This window comes from Scyliorhinus torazame, chromosome 13 (assembly GCF_047496885.1).
Source record: "Scyliorhinus torazame isolate Kashiwa2021f chromosome 13, sScyTor2.1, whole genome shotgun sequence".
Lineage (NCBI taxonomy): Eukaryota > Metazoa > Chordata > Chondrichthyes > Carcharhiniformes > Scyliorhinidae > Scyliorhinus > Scyliorhinus torazame.
Genome location: NC_092719.1, coordinates 149,329,180 through 149,350,648, shown reverse-complemented (window position 1 = coordinate 149,350,648; position 21,469 = coordinate 149,329,180). Strand labels below are relative to the sequence as shown.

At 44.3% G+C, this 21,469-nt stretch overlaps 1 protein-coding gene across 5 annotated transcripts in view; it reads left to right on the top strand.

Annotated features, from left to right (window-relative positions):
* Nucleotides 1-21,469, top strand: part of mitfa (melanocyte inducing transcription factor a) — a 458,194-nt gene that overhangs the window by 397,952 nt on the left and 38,773 nt on the right. For 4 of the 5 annotated variants that reach the window (XM_072472269.1, XM_072472272.1, XM_072472270.1 and 1 more), the window contains 4 exons: nt 4,645-4,872; nt 13,411-13,434; nt 16,883-16,978; nt 19,701-19,818. In XM_072472269.1, coding sequence (XP_072328370.1) covers nt 4,645-4,872; nt 13,411-13,434; nt 16,883-16,978; nt 19,701-19,818 — 466 coding nt within the window. Of the gene's footprint in view, nt 1-3,851; nt 3,902-4,644; nt 4,873-13,410; nt 13,435-16,882; nt 16,979-19,700; nt 19,819-21,469 lie in introns of those variants that run through there. The other variant, XM_072472273.1, reaches the window with a different exon arrangement.

Below are 21,469 nucleotides of genomic sequence, written 5' to 3'. Positions count from 1 at the left end.
GGCAAACCCCCCCCCCCCAAGCCAGCTCCTGCCCAGGAGTGGAAACCAAAAAGCACTCACTCTTCTCCAAATTTAATTTGTATCCCAAAAAAGCCCTAAATCGCCTGAGCAGCCCCATTATATCCCGCAACTTTGGACCCAGGTTAGAAATATACATCAAAAGGTCATCAGCGTACAGGGATGCCTTATGCTCACCTCCGCCCCCTCTCACTATCTTCTCATCTTATTTGAGCAACTTAGCTTAATGGCCAAATGCTCTATCGCCAGCACAAACAAAATGGGGAACATGGGACACCCCTGCAGCTGAAAATATCCCGAATTCACCTCATTTGTATGAACACTTGCCTTCGATTCCTTATGTAACAATTTGACCCACACCACAAACTTAGACCCAATCCCAAACCATTCCAACACCCCAAACAAATAGCTCCACTCTACTCGATCAAACGCGATCACCACATCCAGCGCCACCACCACCTCTAGCTAAACCCCTGAGGAGATTACCACATTTAACAACTGCTGCACATTCGAGGACAACTGCCCACCCTTCATACACCCTGTCTGATCCTCCCCAATCACCTGCGGAAGGCATTCCTCCAACCTAAGCACCTCCACTTTGGCAAGAATTTTGGCATCCACATTTAACAGGGATATTGGCCGATACGACCCACACTCTATCGGGTCCTTATTCTTTTTTAACAACGGTGAAATTGATGCCTGTTCCGCCTTCTCTGGGAGCGCCCCCTTAGACTCCTCATCCTCAAACATCTCCATTAACTGCGGCAACGGCCTACCCAAAACTTATAGAATTCCACCGGGGAACCCATCCGGCCCCGGTGCTTCACCAGTTTGCATCTTCCCTATCGTCGTCCGAATCTCCTCAATTCCCACTGGCTCGTCCAAGTCTGCCCTCTCCTCCTCTTCTACTTTAAGACACTCCAGCCCTCCAAGAACTCCCTCATATCCAACTCATTCCCTGGAGCTTCGACCTATACAACAATAAAACGACCTATAAAACTCCTCAATTGCCCTGTTTACCTGCTCCGATGCCAGCACCAGCCCCTCGCCCCATCGCGGAACTGACCAATCTCTTGCGAAGCCGCCTGCAGGTGGAGCTGTCCCGCCAGCAGCGACTGGCCTTCTCCCAGCATTCGTACACCACACCCTTTGCCCACCTCAACTGGTGTTCCGCTTCCCCTGTAGACATAAAGTCAAACTGCAGTTCCTTTTTACAGACCAAAAGCTCTGGAGTGGGATCTTCCGCATATTTCCCATCCACCTCCAAGATTTAATCTACCAGTCGCTGCCACTCCTCTCTTGCCTCCCTATCCACCTACACCTTATATGAGATGATCTCGCCACCTACCACCGCCTTCAGCGCCTCCCAAATCACCGACAGCAAGACCTCCACATTCTTCTTAAACGCCACATCATCGTCAATCACCTTTGCCATCTTCACACAAAAACCCGGATCTGCAAGCAGCCCCACATCCAACCTTCACTCCGGCCTCTGTGCAGGCCTCTTCTCCAAGACCACATCCACCAAGTGCAGAGCGTGATAGGAAATGACAATCACCGAGTATTCAGTTTTCCTCACCCCTGACTACATCGACCTCCCCATAACAAAGAAGACAATCCTCGAGTCTACATTATACACTGGCAAAAAAGGAATACTCTTTGCCCCCTGGATGTAAGAACCGCCATGGGTCCACTCCCCCATCTCCTTCATAAACGCTGTCAACACCCTCGCCTCCCCGAAGGGGTCAAAAAGCACGGCTTGGACTGATCTATCTTCGGGGGCAACACTGTAATTAAATCCCCACCTAAAATTAATTGATGTGTCCCCCTCCCCTCCACATGAAAACAAAAGAGCCCTCCCCCACATCCAGCCCTTCTAAACCATCCAAACATGATAAACCCCAAACATTATCCTACCGTCCCCAATCACAACATAGTAAAACAAAATCTAAACTCCGTTTTAGTCCCAATCCCTCAGCCCTCCCGAACGCCACCAGCCCTCCCCTGCCGTCTCAAAGTAATAGTCCTCGAGTTATCCGTACCTCTCAACTTCGCCGGGTAGACCACCCCGAACAGATTACTCTTGTAAAGCGCTGCCTTCACCCTGTTAAAGGCCGCCTGCCCGCCCTCTTGCCTGTGCCAACGTGACGTCCTGGTATATACGAATACCAGGTGCTTTCACACCTCACTTTAGATTCTGCTTGGTCCATCTCAAGACCTTCACTTTCATCTGATAGCTATGAAAACAAACTATTACAGCTCTTGGGGGATCATTCGCCTTGGCTTTGTCGGAGCGACCAATGAGCCCCATCCAGCTCAAAAATGAAGGTGTTCTCCTCCTCCCCCAACAACTTTGCGACCATCTCAGAAAAGTCCTCGATCAGCCTCCAGCCCCCCAGCCCCTTAGGCGGTCCCACGATCCAAAGATGCTGCTGCTGTGACCTGTTCTCCAGGTCCTCTACTTTGGCTCTCAGCCCTTTCTTACTTTCCTCCACCTTCCGCAGCTCCTCTGCCATTGAGGCGATCTGGTTGCTGTGCCGCGACAATGCTTCCTCCCCCCTTTCGACACTGGCGTCTATATCTTTCCAAGAGCCTCATTTATCAGGGTCAACATATCGTTTCCTTTTCATGCCGCTCAAAATGCTGCTCAAATTCCACCACCATCATCTCGGCCTGTGTGACCACCATAATAGGCCCAGCCCCACCCGGCGAGCTTGCCCCCGCCATCTTTCCTCCCACAGTACTCCGCACCAAAATCGAGCTCGCAGGCAGACTAGCGCCCGTTCCTTTTCATGCCGTATTCTTCTGTTGCATTTTTGACATCCTCTGATTACCACAACTTTACTGGAGAATGTTCATATAAAATATACCCCTAAAACTGGGTGAAAAGGGCCAAAAGAATGAAAGCTCTAGCGGGAGCCACCCAATGTGCGACCTCCACCTCCATGTCGCCACCGGAAGCTCGACTGTAAAGCATTTTAATAAAAATGATGAACCTTGTTGTTTCCTAATCAGATGGTCAGTGCTTCAAGCTGTACAAGTGCCGGTGACTTAGATTATTGTTGCTCATCTGTCTTAGCTGGTTAATTCTCTATTTGCCAGTTCAGAACGGAGATTTAAGGTGGATCGATAGAGAGAAGCAAGGCTTTTTTAGACAGAAAGAAAAACTGATGTTGTCTAGCTCACCATACATACGCCACAGTACTGAGCGCTGGCAAAATCCACACCTCAGATTATATCGCCTACCCACCAACAGAGAGCTTGTAATGAAAGGAGAAACTAAGGAAAATGGGCTTAACAAAGTAAAAGGAGAAATAAAAGACTTAACAAAGATATTTGCATATCTATTTGTGCATTTCTCATCACATTTAGATCTCTCCATAACTTACTCAATTACAGCACTTTCACGCTGTAAAAAGGCTTCTTTGTGAACTTTGTTCACTTTTCCACTTCTAATGTTGGGACTGGAACGAAAAATGAATTAGCCTTGGAGCAATTATCAGTCAAAAAATCATAATCTCCCCATGAAAGAACCCATTTTATGCATAAAAATCAGTGACGTCAAAGCTGTGTAAAACAGCTAATGGCAAATAATTTTTATTTATATGGCTAACTACCATAGCATCTTGAAAGCTTCTTCTGTATGCTGTTGATGTCTTTATATGCATAACTAATTAAGGGAGCTTTTTTTTATAAGACCAGTGGTTTTGATGCCACTTTATCTAGGCCACTGGGAAACCATATTTGAATCATAGTCGACAGCTACCAATGTCCTTGAGTGGAGCAATTGTAGTTGCACTCCTAACATTTATTGGTTCATTTACTTTAAAACACTGGTAAATGTTTCATCATATTTGAGATGTTGGAGCTTAATCATTATCAGGTAAGTTTTGCAGTAATGTACTGTGATTGACCAGTATTTAGGTCATTTCATTTGGTTGTTTGTTAAAACAACACCTCATCTTATTTCATTGCTAAAAGAAATGTGATGACCTGATTGTCTTCTAAATGTAACTTTTGGGTGGTTTCCGTTGCAGACATTACCATTTCTGAAATCAGCATTAAGACTTCCAAAAGTTATAAATAGTCTGTAGGAATCTGAAAGAGCTGCTTATTAATGCTAAACAGCTGCTTGCAAGTAAATTATCAGCAAATATGTTTTCGATTGAATTATAGTGTAAATTAATTTTATAATTTAATATGCGGAAATTGGCTTCGCCATTGTGGAAATTATATGGCTTCGTAGTTTAAAGACTTTTTGTTATCCCATTGAGAGCTTAGAAAATCAGTAAAATCGTAGATCTGCCACACAGCTTTGCAACCTCATAGTAGTTCAACTACAGTAAACTTTCAATGTGTGATGCTCTCCTAAAATCTTGCACAAAAGCAAACACTCTGCAGTTTATTGCAACACTTTTTATAAGGGAAGTGATCTTGTATTTAAGTTACCATTTTGGATGCTTTCTATTATTTTATTTGTTCACAAGAGAGTCTCACTTCTTTGACACGAAGAACTTCAAAATGATACTCAAGCTTTTGTTACACTGTGCATTATGTTGTTTTAATTATAGCAACAATTAAAAACATAAGATTGACACTTTTTTAAAAATTCTGTTCTACATGTAGGTGCAAACCCACCTTGAAAATCCAACCAAATACCACATTCAGCAAGCCCAAAGGCAGCAGGTAAAGCAGTATCTGTCAACCACCTTGGGCAACAAGCTGTCAAACCAAGCCTTAAGCATGCCCTGTTCTAACCAACCAAGTGATCATGCCATGCCTCCAGGAACTGGAAGCAGTGCACCTAACAGCCCAATGGCCATGCTAAACATCAGCTCAAACTGTGAAAAAGAGGTAATCGTAAAATTCTTTTGTGTGGATAATATTGGGTTGGAAGTTAAAAGGTAAATAATTTCACAAAGTATGATCAACTTAAACGTGAAGCTGTGTTTTTTTTCAATTCAGGTTTTAAAATCTTATGCATAGTTCAGATACTTTGAGCTTTTTGTACTTTTTTTTGCAGTTTGATAAAATGGTTGTGACTTTCATGTTAATTAATAGTATTTTGTGTCTGAACTACAAGGATGAGAAAGTTGTGAAAGGTTAAAATCAAATGTGCACTTGTGAAGGCACAAAGGTGAAAATGTCTCATATGGCGCAATGTGTCTCTATATTTCAGAGATAATGGCATCGTAAATGTAATGATTCTACTGCTAACCAATAGATTAGTCAGCATGCAGTATAAAAACAAAATACCTTTTATGTTAATTATCAAAAAGTAATTATTGAAGCTCCCTCAGGATTTTAGTCACCTATAAACATTGTGTTCCTAACCCATCTATGCTTATGCCTGCTATCCGCACTGCAAATCTCAGTGTTACATACATGTTTGCTATTAATATTATGTTTGTTCATGTACCAGAACTAGCACAATTGGCTGTCTGAGGGTGTAGCATTACAATAATTTGCACTGTCAAAAAATCTACCCTCAAGAAGTGTAAGAGTATAACATAATTACTCTTTGCACCCTCTTCCATAATTAACAGCTAACTGACCAACCCATTTTAAGTAATGTAGCATGCTGTATGTAGCATGTGGGTAGACCAAGTTGACTTGTGCGATTTAGTATATGCATTTTTCAAATCATAGGTGCAAACCTAGAACATTTGCCAGTGAAGATTTTACTTATTCCAAGATGAAAGTGGTATATTTTGGAGGCCTAACTTTTTACACAACTTAAATCTAAATATGAAATATATTAATGTACTGCCTATTTCCATCAGGAAATGATGCAACCTTTCTACCAACAGTCTGTCATGTCAAGCAGTAATGCTAGTGAGAAATGAGTGAAAATTGCTGATGGAGGGAGCCAGATTATTAAAAATACAACATCCATTCTGTTAACCTAAATATACTGAGTGTTTAAAAACTTATAAAAGAAGAATATCAGTATACAATATCACGTCTGACTGGCTTCAAAATTAAGAATAAATGTTTTGTCGCAATACATTGGGTGCTGTTGTGTCTTAACATTAACATATTGATTACAAAATGCTTTCTAGCACAGGCTGGTGCTGTCATCTTTGAAATATTTTATTTTAAAGCCTGGACTTGTGTAGCATTTCGTTTGCAGAGGAGAGTGACATGAAAACACAAATATAGGAATTTAATGACTATAGAATTGAAGCCACTGCTAACTTTGCTAAAACTCTGGCAACACGGTGGCACAGTGGATAGCACTGCTGCCTTACGGCATTGAGGTCCCAGGTTCGATCCCGGCTCTGGGTCACTGTCCATGTGGAGTTTGCACATTCTCCCCGTGTTTGCGTGGGTTTTGCCCCCACAACACAGAGATATGCAGGGTAGGTGGATTGGCCAAGCTAAATTGCTCCTAAATTTATAAAAGAAAACTTTGCTAAAACTCAAAAATGACCTCATGGGCCCCAAAATATAAAACAAACAAACAAAAAGGACTGTTTTGTGAAACAGCTGCAAACCAACAAAGATAAGAACGAGAATAAATAAATTAAAAATGGTGGTGAGGACCTTTTTAAATGGATCACCACTCTACTTTTTTCTGCACAAACATGATTTAGTGTCTGAAGATTTCCTCCTGCACTACTTATGATAGCTGAGTGGACTGTTAATTTTCAACTTGTTATTGCTGTACAGTGCAGCAACTTTAGCAGGTAGTAACACAACTTATTCAGATGCACATATAGACAATCAGTGGTCCATACACAGATTTCATCTTTGTGAAGGATTTCTTTCCCTCAAATTTAACTTCCACTATTTGCATAACGATGGACATACAAATCTGCTATGAACCAGCAGAATCAGGTCAAGTGTGAGATCAAATATACATTTTTGCTGTAAAATAATATTCCTTTATATATTATGTATAGATAATATAAATATTTGAATGATAACTTGGTGCATTTTGATGACTGCGGCTGAAAATGGGTTCATCATAATAATAAGCATTATTTTAATCAGTGTCTAGTCCACCATCTGTAAGTATCTAGATTGAAAATAGCAGAAAATAACTTTTAAAAACTGGACAGAACCTTCTAGTTACATTGGCCAATAGTCAGTTTCTTGGTAAATTTAAAAAAAAATCTTCAAATGCTTTTCAAACTTGCCTATTAACTTCCTTGTACCTAAAAGTAAGCTGACTTTTAAGAGCCTCTTTGAAGTCCTGCAAAGAGGGGCAGTTAGTGGAAACTCACTGACAATTTGGGGTGTGACCGGTTTTGTAAGATGGACCAACTTCTAGCACAAAAGCTGACAGAAACTTGATTGCTATTGGATGTGATTTGCACCTGAAATTCCTCAATCTTTAGTGTGCTGGATTGGCCAATTTCAGGTGAAATGCTTTGGAGAGAACAGCACAACCTAGTGGAAACTCCAGACCTTGGTCCTCTCTGCTTTTGATTTTGCAGACAAATTTTGTATCTGAACTCTTGTCTTTTTTCCTCCATGTATAAATGTCACACTCTTGTAATTAACAGCACCTCATGAATTGACATATTAGAAAGTAGGGTACGGTATTCAGTGTCCTCAGCTGGTCATCTAATTTTAAAAAAATAATTGAATGCACTTTTCTGTTCCTATGTCCGAGTCTTTTGATGGTTGTCTCTACCTTAACCTGGGGATTTTTTTTTTTTAATTAAATATTTTATTGAAAATTTTTGGTCAACCAACACAGTACATTGTGCATCCTTTACACAATATTATAACAACACAAATAACAATGACCTATTTTATAAACAAAAAATGAATAAAATATAATTTAACAGTCCAATATATAATTATCTGTAGCAACGACCTATACATACTATACAGTATATATTAACAACCCTGAGAGTCCTTCTGGTTCCTCCTCCCCCCCCCCCCCCCCCCCCCCCCCCCCCCCCCCCCCCCCCCCCCGATCCTGGGCTGCTGCTGCTGCCTTCTTTTTCCCATTCCGTCTATCTTTCTGCGAGATATTCGACGAACGGTTGCCACCGCCTGGTGAACCCTTGAGCCGACCCCCTTAGGACGAACTTAATCCGCTCTAGCTTTATAAACCCCGCCATGTCACTAATCCAGGTCTCCACCCCCGGGGGCTTGGCTTCTTTCCACATTAGCAATATCCTGCGCCGGGCTACTAGGGACGCAAAAGCCAAAACATCGGCCTCTCTCGCCTCCTGCACTCCCGGCTCTTGTGCAACCCCAAATATAGCCAACCCCCAGCTTGGTTCGACCCGGACTCCTACTACTTTTGAAAGCACCTTTGTCACCCCCATCCAAAACCCCTGTAGTGCCGGGCATGACCAAAACATATGGGTATGATTCGCTGGGCTTCTCGAGCACCTCGCACACCTATCCTCCACCCCAAAAAATTTACTGAGCCGTGCTCCAGTCATATGTGCCCTGTGTAATACCTTAAACTGAATCAGGCTTAGCCTGGCACACGAGGACGACGAGTTTACCCTGCTTAGGGCATCTGCCCACAGCCCCTCCTCGATCTCCTCCCCCAGCTCTTCTTCCCATTTCCCTTTTAGTTCATCTACCATAGTCTCCCCTTCGTCCCTCATTTCCCTATATATATCTGACACCTTACCATCCCCCACTCATGTCTTTGAGATCACTCTGTCCTGCACCTCTTGTGTCGGGAGCTGCGGGAATTCCCTCACCTGTTGCCTCGCAAAAGCCCTCAGTTGCATATACCTGAATGCATTCCCTTGGGGCAACCCATATTTCTCGGTCAGCGCTCCCAGACTCGCGAACTTCCCATCCACAAACAGATCTTTCAGTTGCGTTATTCCTGCTCTTTGCCACATTCCATATCCCCCATCCATTCCCCCCGGGGCAAACCTATGGTTGTTTCTTATCGGGGACCCCCCCAAGGCTCCAGTCTTTCCCCTATGCCGTCTCCACTGTCCCCAAATCTTCAGTGTAGCCACCACCACCGGGCTTGTGGTGTAGTTCCTCGGTGAGAACGGCAATGGGGCTGTCACCATAGCCTGTAGGCTAGTCCCCCTACAGGACGCCCTCTCTAATCTCTTCCACGCCGCTCCCTCCTCCTCTCCCATCCACTTACTCACCATTGAAATATTAGCGGCCCAATAGTACTCACTTAGGCTCGGTAGTGCCAGCCCCCCCCTATCCCTGCTACGCTGTAAGAATCCCTTCCTCACTCTCGGGGTCTTCCCGGCCCACACAAAACCCATGATGCTCTTTTCAATCCTTTTAAAAAAAGCCTTCGTGATCACCACCGGGAGGCACTGAAACACAAAGAGGAATCTCGGGAGGACCACCATCTTAACCGCCTGCACCCTCCCTGCCATTGACAGGGATACCATATCCCATCTCTTGAAATCCTCCTCCATCTGTTCCACCAACCGCGTTAAATTTAACCTATGCAATGTGCCCCAATTCTTAGCTATCTGGATCCCCAGGTAACGAAAGTCCCTTGTTACCTTCCTCAACGGTAGGTCCTTTATTTCTCTACTCTGCTCCCCTGGATGCACCACAAACAACTCACTTTTCCCCATGTTCAATTTATACCCTGAAAAATCCCCAAACTCCCCAAGTATCCGCATTATTTCTGGCATCCCCTCCGCCGGGTCCGCCACGTATAGTAGCAAATCGTCCGCATACAAAGATACCCGGTGCTCTTCTCCTCCCCTAAGTACTCCCCTCCACTTCTTGGAACCCCTCAACGCTATCGCCAGGGGCTCAATCGCCAGTGCAAACAATAATGGGGACAGAGGGCATCCCTGCCTTGTCCCTCTGTGGAGCCGAAAATATGCAGATCCCCGTCCATTCGTGACCACGCTCGCCACTGGGGCCCTATACAACAGCTGCACCCATCTAACATACCCCTCTCCAAAACCAAATCTCCTCAACACCTCCCACAAATAATCCCACTCCACTCTGTCAAATGCTTTCTAGGCATCGATCGCCACTACTATCTCCGTTTCTCCCTCTGGTGGGGCCATCATCTTTACCCCTAACAACCTCCGTATATTCGTGTTCAGCTGTCTCCCCTTCACAAACCCAGTTTGGTCCTCGTGGACCACCCCCGGGACACATTCCTCTATTCTCATTGCCATTACCTTGGCCAGGACCTTGGCATCTACATTTAGGAGGGAAATAGGTCTATAGGACCCGCATTGTAGCGGGTCCTTTCCTTCTTTAAGAGAAGCGATATCGTTGCTTCAGACATAGTCGGGGGCAGTTGTCACCTTTCCTTTGCCTCATTAAAGGTCCTCGTCAGTACCGGGGCGAGCAAGTCCACATATTTTCTATAGAATTCGACTGGGAATCCATCCGGTCCCGGGGCCTTTCCCGCCTGCATGCTCCTAATTCCTTTCACCACTTCTTCTACCTCGATCTGTGCTCCCAGTCCCACCCTTTCCTGCTCTTCCACCTTGGGAAATTCCAGCCGATCCAAGAAGCCCATCATTCTCTCCCTCCCATCCGGGGGTTGAGCTTCATATAATTTTTTATAAAATGTCTTGAACACTCCATTCACTCTCTCCGCTCCCCGCTCCATCTCTCCTTCCTCATCCCTCACTCCCCCTATTTCCCTCGCTGCTCCCCTTTTCCTCAATTGGTGTGCCAGCAACCTGCTCGCCTTCTCCCCATATTCGTACTGTACACCCTGTGCCTTCCTCCATTGTGCCTCTGCAGTGCCTGTAGTCAGCAAGTCAAATTCTACATGTAGCCTTTGCCTTTCCCTGTACAGTCCCTCCTCCGGTGCTTCCGCATATTGTCTGTCCACCCTCAAAAGTTCTTGCAGCAACCGCTCCCGTTCCTTACTCTCCTGCTTCCCTTTATGTGCCCTTATTGATATCAGCTCCCCTCTAACCACCGCCTTCAACGCCTCCCAGACCACTCCCACCTGGACCTCCCCATTATCATTGAGTTCCAAGTACTTTTCAATGCACCCCCTCACCCTTAGACACACCCCCTCATCTGCCATTAGTCCCATGTCCATTCTCCAGGGTGGGCGCCCTCCTGTTTCCTCCCCTATCTCCAAGTCCACCCAGTGTGGAGCGTGATCCGAAATGGCTATAGCCGTATACTCCGTTCCCCTCACCTTCGGGATCAATGCCCTACCCAGCACAAAAAAGTCTATTCGCGAGTAGACTTTATGGACATAGGAGAAAAACGAGAACTCCTTAATCTCCACGGGTCTACACCTCCCATCTACTCCATAAAATCTTTAAGTACCTTGGCTGCTGCCGGCCTCCTTCCAGTCCTGGACTTCGACCTATCCAGCCCTGGTTCCAACACCGTATTAAAATCTCCCCCCTTTATCAGCTTTCCCATCTCTAGGTCCGGAATGCGTCCTAGCATCCACCTCATAAAATTGGCATCATCCCAGTTCGGGGCATATACGTTTACCAAAACCACCGTCTCCCCCTGTAGTTTGCCACTCACCATCACGTATCTGCCCCCGTTATCCGCCACTATAGTCTTTGCCTCGAACATTACCCGCTTCCCCACTAATATAGCCACCCCCCTGTTTTTCGCATCTAGCCCCGAATGGAACACCTGCCCCACCCATCCTTTGCGCAGCCTAACCTGGTCTATCAGTTTCAGGTGCGCTTCCTGTAACATAACCACATCTGCCTTAAGTTTCTTAAGGTGTGCGAGTACCCGTGCCCTCTTTATCGGCCCGTTCAGCCCTCTCACGTTCCACGTGATCAGCCGAGTTGGGGGGCTTCCCCCCCCCCCCCCCCCCCCCCCCCCCCCCTTGTCGATTAGCCATCACCTTTTTCCAGCTCCTCACCCGGTTCCCACGCAGCTGTATCTCCCCCAGGCGGTGCCCCCCCGCCCATCCTCTCCCATACCAGCTCCCCCCTCTCCCCAGCAGCAGCAACCCAGTAATTCCCCCCTCCCACCCCTCCCCCACCCCCCGCTAGATCCCCCGCTAGCGTAATTACTCCCCCCATGTTGCTCCCAGAAGTCAGCAAACTCTGGCTGACCTCGGCTTCCCCCCGTGACCTCGGCTCGCACCGGGCGACGCCCCCTCCTTCCTGCTTCTCTATTCCCGCCATGATTATCATAGCGCGGGAACCAAGCCCGCGCTTCTCCCTTGGCCCCGCCCCCAATGGCCAATGCCCATCTCCTCCACCTCCCCTCCTCCCCCCATCACCACCTGTGGGAGAGAGAAAAGTTACCACATCGCAGGATTAGTACATAAAACCCCTCTTTGCCCCCCACATTCGCCCCACCACTTTGTTCGAACGTTCTTTTTAATAACCCGCTCATTCCAGTTTTTCTTCCACAATAAAAGTCCACGCTTCATCCGCCGTCTCAAAGTAGTGGTGCCTCCCTCGATATGTGACCCACAGTCTTGCCGGTTGCAGCATTCCAAATTTTATCTTCTTTTTATGAAGCACCGCCTTGGCCCGATTAAAGCTCGCCCTCCTTCTCGCCACCTCCGCACTCCAGTCTTGATAAACGCGGATCACCGCGTTCTCCCATTTACTGCTCCGAGTTTTCTTCGCCCATCTAAGGGCCATTTCTCTATCCTTAAAACGGAGGAATCTCACCACTATGGCTCTGGGAATTTCTCCTGCTCTCGGTCCTCGCGCCATCACTCGGTATGCTCCCTCCACCTCCAACGGACCCGCCGGGGCCTCCGCTCCCATTAACGAGTGCAGCATCGTGCTCACATGTGCCCCGACGTCCGCTCCCTCCACACCTTCAGGAAGACCAAGAATCCTCAGGTTGTTCTTCCTTGCGTTGTTTTCCAGTGCCTCCAACCTTTCCACACATCGTTTCTGATGTGCCTCCTGCGTCTCCGTCTTCACCACCAGGCCCTGTATATCGTCCTCATTCTCGGCTGCCTTTGCCTTCACGACCCGAAGCTCCCGCTCCTGGGTCTTTTGTTCCTCCTTTAGCCCTTCGATCGCCTGTAGTATCGGGGCCAACAGCTCTTTCTTCATTTCCTTTTTGATCTCTTCCACACAGCATTTCAAGAACTCTTGTTGTTCAGGGCCCCATGTTAAACCGCCACCTTCCGACGCCATCTTGGTTTTTGCTTGCCTTCCTTGCCGCTGTTCTAAAGGATCCACTGCAATCTGGCCACTCTCTCCTCCTTTTTCCATCCGTATCCAGGGGGGATTCCCTTCTGGTTTACCGCACAGTGTTTTTAGCCGTCAAAATTGCCGTTGGGGCTCCTATCAAGAGCCCAAAAGTCCGTTTCACAGGGAGCTGCCGAAACGTGCGACTCAGCTGGTCATCGCCGCACCCGGAAGTCCAACCTGGGGATTGTTAAACATCAATTAAATGGTTTTGTGTTAGAATCTAAATATACCTCATTAATGCACAAGGCGCATACAATTTAGGGAGTTTTTGTGGAATATCTAATATTTTTCTTTTCTTTTGCAGGTCTGGTTGCCTGAAATGAAAATGGTAATAAAAAGCTACCTACAGATGCTAATGTTTCACTGAAATCTGCTGAATGTATTGCATTGTATTAAATGTTAAAATCAGTAATTATTTAATGTTTGCTACTCCATATAACAAGGTATATGTTGCTAAAATAAATTTGAGGTTGATGATCTTTCATCTGAACTGGTGACCATTTCAATTCCGACTAACATTGGTTTGGCAACGTATATTGATGGACTGCGGATGGGGCGTCCATGACCCCTACCTGATAATGTCATCAAAAAGCTTGATTCTTTTTCATGATCAGGACACATTTCAATATCGGGGGCTAACCTATCAGCACAATTCATATTATCTGTCATCAGCTCGGCTGTTGGGAGTGCATGAAATTTGGGGAGATCATGATATTGAGAATATGTTCAGTTATTTGTTTTGAAAACATAAAAGAGTGGGGAAAATCTGTGTTTGCGTTGAGTATTGTGGTGAGACTCTGGTACTGTGCCTTTTCAGTTGTGTGGTGATACACAGCTGCCCGTTGATCAGATGCGTCTCATTGAGTTGGAAGCAATGGGACATGGAGCACTCATGACTGGACAGGATGCAGGATATGGATGGGAGAATCAGGACAACTCCGCATTTAGATTCCCTGAAAGGCTCAGGTTACATTGACTCACAAACAACAACAACTTTCTGGTACTTTTAATGTAATAAAGCTTCCCAAGTCATTTAACAAGAGCACATGAGAGTAAAACTTGACTCTGAGCCGCATTAGACAATATTCAAACATATAGCCAAAAGCATAGTCAAAGAGATTGTTTTTAAGGAGCATCTTAAAGGAAGAAAGGGAGAGAGGTAAGGATGTTCAGGTAGGAAATGCCAGAGCTAAGGGACTAGGCATCTGAAGGCACAACTATTAATGGTGGTGTGATTAAAATAGGAGTTTTGAAGATGCCAGAATTAGAGGAGTAAAGCTATCTAGAGGTTGTTGGACTGTAGGAAATTACAGCGATTGGGTTGGTAAGGCCATGGAGGAATTTGAAAACAAGGATGAGAATTTTGAAAATGAGGCGTCACTTATCCGGCAAAGCAAGTAGGTTAGCATGAACAAGCATTATAAGAACTAAGAGCAGGAGTAGGCCATCTGGCCCCTCGAGCCTGCTCCACCATTCAATGAGATCATGGCTGATCTTTTGTGGACTCAGCTCCACTTTCCGGCCCGAACACCATAACCCTTAATCCCTTTATTCTTCAAAAAACTATCTATCTTTATCTTAAAAACATTTAATGAAGGACATGAAGGTTATGCGTGAACAGGACTTGATGTGAGTAAGGACATGATCCCCAAGTTTATGAAAAGTAGAAGTTAAAGATAAAATTATTATACTTGTTTTTTTATCTCTCTGTGGCCTTATCCCTTGCTGTCCCTGTAATCCCCTACAAACTCTGTTCATTGTCTGTTCCTCTCTGATGTCATGCCTTCTCCTTCACCCATTCCTTGATATGTCCCACTCTCTAGAATTTCCCCTTCTACCCGACCACCCCCTTTTCCTTATTTAAAATCATGATCAAAATCCACCTCGTTCATGAAAATTTGGCCACCTTCTGAATCTCTCCTTTTGCTTGACACCAATTTCCCTTAACCCTCTGTGAAGCAACTTGTGCTGTATTGCAATTTGTTATATAATATGGGGATCAGATGGTACAACACATTTTAGGCCCAACTGCTTCTTTGCACGGAACATCTTTACACTTTAGGCTTTGTTGCTAACTTTTGGTTGGCTCTTACTTTGGCTCTGTTTAATCACGTTTGCTCAAGAGTCGCCAGGTATCTTTCGACACCGCCACAAGGTTCAGAACCGAATACTGGTCAATGACTCGATACACCAGTTAGTAAGTTCAAAAGCAATGCTCATTTATTTACACACAGTCAAATATACTCATGCATAAACTCTACAAACTAAACTACCACTATTACGAAAGCCTATACTTAGCTTTGGGCGCCCACTCAGTCAGAGGAACAATGGCCGTTGCTCGGTTCTGAGGCTGCTGGGTTGAGCTGTTTACAGGTTAGCAACTAGGAGCGTCTATCTCGTAGCGTGCGTTGACTTGGGACTTACTTGGTCTGATGCAGCTGCTCGGCAGGTCTCTCTCTTTGGTGAGAGCCAAAGCCAAAGGAGGAAGATTCTCCCTTGGGGAATACCTTTTATACTGAAAAGGGCTTCGCGCGCTTTTGGGCAGACCTTGAACTTGGCCTCAACTAATTGGGTCTTTCTCAATCCGTTGTATCGATTTTCCTCCAATAGAGGGGTGGTTCCCTGATCGCTGGGCGTGTCCTGGTGACTGTCAGTCTGCTTTGTCTTAGCTTCTTCTGGCACCGGGGAGTCTGTCCTAACATTGTGTATCTAAATGTTTCCCTTTTGTCCCCGGAGATGGCTCATTAGTATGTAGATCGTTTGGTAGGTTCTGTCCTGTCTGAGAGTTTAATGTTCTAATCAACAGACAGAGCTTGCACCTGCTTGTTTCTTAGCATTGTCCAATTTTCCCTGCATTCTTTGCGGGTGTCCATTTTGTAATCGGGACATGGCCATCCCAGATGGCTACAGCTTCTTGTTCTGGTTTGAAAACCACCGCCAAAACCTGACTTTCACCTTTGAGACATGCAATTGCCATAGAATTGCTACAGTCCAGAAGGAGGCCATTCGGCCCATTGAGTCTGCACCAACCCTCTGAAAGGACACCCTATCTAGGCACACTCCCCCACCCTATCCCTGTAACCCAGTAACCCACCTAACCTGCACATCTTTGGACTGTGGAGAAAACCGGAGCACCCAGAAGAAACCCATTCAGACATAGGGCGAAAGTGAAAACTCCACACAGTTACTCAAGGCCGGAATTGAACCCGGGTCCCTGTCAGGTCCTGACCACTGCGTCACCTTGCCACCCTGTTAGGTTGAATTTGAATCCAGCTCAGACCTAGAATTTAATTTTCTGCCATTTCAAATCAATGTAATGAAAATGGGTCACGTTCTATAAAAGCCAGCCTATCTGCTGACAAAAATGAAAATCTGTTCCGTAGTATTTGAAACTCATTTCTGCTGGCACAAAACTGTGATGATGATGAACACAAGCGTTTTAAAGGGAATGGTGAACAATAATGATTTTGCATGCTCCGATGACTGATAACCAATATTAAAATTAGATTTATAATCTTCTGTTCATGAAAAGAACACTGATGTAACAGAGGGCTGTGATGGTGATAATTTTAACAAGTTCTAAGATGAGAGAAGGAGGCTTAGTGTGATCTCACATATTTCTCCCGAAGCTAAAAATGAATCAGCTTGAAAACTTATATTACTATGAATAGTTCAAAGGATTTTAAAATTAAAAATCACTATATCTAGGCAGATGTGATCTGAGGCGTTTTGCTTCTGATTGTTTCTTAAGCTTTTTCCCCTGCTGGTTATTACAGATGGACGATGTCATTGATGACATTATTAGCTTGGAGTCAAGTTATAATGATGAAATCCTTGGCTTGATGGACCCAGGAATTCCAATGGCTAATACGGTAATTTTATACCTCTATCAATTTTGATTCTGATTTCTTTCCTCTTATCCTTTCCATAACTTTTTCCATGTAGTTCCTTTTTTCCCTAACTCTTCCCTTCAGGGTGAGTGGAATCAAGGTGGGTCAGTCTGGACAAAGAAAGTTGTGGAGCTACCATAACTTTTTTTTTAAAACACAGGATGCACTTCACACAAAAAAATCACATCATTTTGGGCGTGGAAATCGGTGGGAATCCTCACGAACCTCTCACACTTAGTCATTTTGTTTGAGGGGGTGTGACTTCTACCGGCATTGAGAGGGCGGGGCCTAAATACGCAGGCATGTCTGGCTCCTCCGAGGTCAGGACAGCCACTGGCATAGTACGGGGAGGCAGTGGCGCAGTGGTAGTGTCGCTGGACTAGTAAACCACAGACCCAAAGTAATGCTCTGGAGGTCCAGCTTCAAATCCCACCACTGAGGATGGTGAAATTTGAATTCAGTAAAAATCTGGAATTAAAAGTCTAATGATGACCATAAATCCATTGTAAAAACCCATCTGGTTCACTAATGTCCTTTAGCGAAGGAAATCTGCCATCCTTACCTGGTCTGGCCTACATGTGACACCTATAGCAATGTGGTTGACTCTTAACTTCCCCCTCGAGGGCAATTAGGGATGGACAATAAATGCTGGCACAGTCTGCGACACTCAGAACAAATTTTTTTAGAGGGTGCCATTTTTAATAACGCTACAGACGCTCCCTTTTCACTGGTCTCCATTTGCGGAGGTCAGTAGTGATTGACGCGAGCTTCATGCTGCGTCGGCGAGTGGGAGAATTGCAGGAGTCGGGAGTATCTGGCTTAAAACCGATCCTATAATATAATAATAATCGCTTATTGTCACAAGTAGGCTTTAATGAAGTTACTGTGAAAAGCCCCTAGTCGCCACATTCCGGTGCCTGTTCGGGGAGGCCGGTACGGGAATTGAACCCGCGCTGCTGGCATTGTTCTGCATTACAAGCCAGCTGATAAGCCCACTGTGCTAAACCAGCCCCATATGTATTTAAATGAAGCTGGGAAGGTCCAGGAACACCGTTAACTGTTTGTACTCAAGCAAATCCCGTTTCAGGGCTCACCCAGTATTTTCCTGACATAGCAGGATTTGCTCTGGGCGCAACCACAGTTTCTTGTGTAGAATGCATTAAGTTAAGATTCGGCCAGTTGTTTGGGTTTGTCTGCCAGCTCACTATAAATTCCTAATGTATATGTAATCCATGTAATATTGTGAAGAAACATACTCCATTACTGCGACACTAGACAGAGCCTATCCAGTTGGTTACTTTCAAAAGCAGTAAAGGTTAACAGTTTAAAAATTACAATGGCTTTAATGAACTTATATCAAAGATTAAATTATCTGTTTATCTTTAATACTGTGTGTGGGACATTACTGTTTGCAAAATGACTACTGCTAACACCTGCATCATAGCACTGACTGGACTTTACAATAATTCCTTGTATTTGAAATGTTCTTGAACATTTTGAAGAGATATGTGAAGGCACTGTGCAAATACAAGTTTGTTTTTTTGTATGCTGTGCAAGGTTTGTCGATATAGTTATTACACAGTTATTTGAAATAGCTAAGATTTGTAATTAACAAAACCGCATACACTTAGAAAGCCCAGCTTGTTATTACACATTGTTCGTTTAATCAAGGCCATCTTTGAGGTTTGCGTATCTGTTAAAAGCAACCCTTTATAATGTGAGGAGGGCATAACTATCAGCCAAAAAGCATGAAGCAGTACATGCTGACAAACTGGCTGCTGATGTGGGAAGAGCAGAACAGCCTGAGACACTTAGGCTGTTGGTGCCCAATCCATCTTGGCTGCCACAATTGTTTATAGACATGGAAAATGAAATTGGAATCTACTCAGAGTGCCTCCAATGCAGACATTGATCACAAACAGATTTTCAAGTTCACATAGTTTCCAGAAAATGTTGTATTAATGCAAAATGTTTAAGGCAAAATAACTGCTGAAAATTTAAGCAATTAAACATGCAGCATATGTTATAAATTGGATATAGATTTAGGATTTGGGTTTAATTAAATATTAATTATTTGGTATGGTTGCCATTGCCTTCTTATAACTCCGCTCGTCGTGCATGCTGTGTTCAAATCTACGGTTTAAATCACCAACTCCCTTCAGGATTTCCTTTATATCACATTGTTGCTCAAAAGAACAAATATTATCACTGGTATCAGAACATAACCATCATTATTCGTTTCCTTGTATCCAAAGGTTACCTAGTCAAAACTAGAAGTTCACGCTACCTCAGCCAACATATAATGTTTGTTCATTCGTTACTTTTATTCATTGAAAATTGCTCTGAATCAAATTAATGCTTTTAATAGTAGTCTTTCTATATTTGCTTTTTTAAATTCAGATATAACCTGAAGGACTTTACCCATAGGTTTTTCCACTCGTCAGTTAGACTTGTAGATTAGTAGTCTTTGTAAAATAGAATTCTGGTTGTTTGGAGCATTGTGGAAATGCACAATTGGATAGAATTTGGCTTTGCCATAGTGTCAGAAGTACGCAGGTAGAAATGTAAAATACATTATAAAACAGATTACAACAGGTCACTAATCTAAAGCAGCACTCAGAAATCAGATACACATATTTGTTTTTCCACTGATTTTCATCTAATTTGACTGAAGAATTCCTAACTCATGTTTTTAATATTTCAGTTACCGGTACCTGGCAATATGTTAGATGTCTACAGCAATCCAGGAATGGCAGCTCCTGCCATTACCATCAGCAACTCCTGTCCCGCGAATCTGCCGAACATCAAAAGGGAACTCGCAGGTACAATCAAGCTCACTTTGCCACAAAAACCAACACGTTGATTTTCTTTTTAAGTGCATGTGACAATGTACTCGGAGTATTTTGGCAAATAAAGTAGAACCAGCAACAAATTTAATTGCCATAGCATAGATCAAGACCAACATGACTATAGGGCAGCACGGTGGCACACTGGCTACCACTGCTGCCTTACGGTGCGGAGGACCCAGGTTTGAGTTCAACAAACTGCCCTCCAAGTAACAGGAAAGGAAAGTGGACAGATTGGAAGCAGAATTTAAACTATTGCTTTAAATGTTATAATAGTGAATGGGGTACATGTTTCTGTGCTATAGAATAGCTAAAAGCCCGTTAGTACTGCTGAATTCATGCAGCATTTTCAATATTATTCCAATGTCTCCAAGTCTATTATCGAGCATTACCCATATGTATTGGTATTCTCTATAAATTCATCCCTGTTCCGCAGGGATCAGTACTGGGACCTTTTTTGTTTGTAATATAAATAAATGACTTGAAAGAAAACGTAGCTGGTCTGATAAGCACATTTGCAGATGATACTAAGATTGCTGGAGTTGCGGATAGTGATGAAGATTGTCAGAGAATACAGCAGGATATGGATAGGCTGCAAAATTGGGCGGAGAAATGGCAGATGGAATTTAACCCGGGCAAATGCGAGGTGATGCATTTTGATAGATCCAATTCAGGTGGGAGCTATAAAATAAATGGCAGAACCATTAGGAGTATAGACACATAGAGACATCTGGGCATGGAGTTCCACAGATCCTTAAAAGTGGCAGCACAGGTGGAAATGGTGGTAAAGAAAGCATATGGCATGCTTGCCTTCATCGGAAAGGGCATCAAGTATAAAAGTTCACAAATTATGTTAGTTAAACAGAACATTGGTTAGGCCACATTTGGAATACTGTGTCCAATTCTAGTCACCATACTACCAGAAGGCATTGGAGAGAGTGCAGAAAAGGTTAACCAGGATGTTGCTGGTATGAAGGGTATCGGCTATGAAGAGAGATTAAATAAACTGGGATTGTTCTCCCGCGAAAGACGGAGGCTGAGGGGCACCTGATGGAAGTTTATAAAACTACGAGGGGTATAGATAGGGTGAAAAGTTTGAGGCTTTTTCCCAGGACGGAAATGACAATTACGAGGGGGCACAAGTTCAAGGTGAGGGGGGGATAGGTTCAGTGGAGATGTGTGGGGAAGATTTTTTACACACACAGTGGTGGTGGCCTGGAATGCACTGCCAAGTGAGGCAGTTGAGGCAGATATGTTAGTGACCTTTAAGACTTATCTAGATTGGCCCATGAACAGACAGGGTATAGAAGGACACAGGTGATTGGTTTAGATAGGACATGTGATCGGCGGCGTCTTGGAAGGCCGAAGGACCCGTTCCTGTGCTGTGCTGTTCTTTGTGCTTTGTATCAAAAGATTTTTTTCTGAGAGTATATCGTTTTATTTTAAACTATTTATGGATTAAAAAAACACTTTATAATAGGTTTAAAATGTCCTTCCATATCCTTTACTTGGCTAAAATAACATTGCTCTTGATATTTATCAAATGGTTTGTATCAGGGTTTGGCGATGAGTGTTAGGAATTAATCTGGAGGTTATGCCATTTCTTCATCTATTAGATTACTCAATA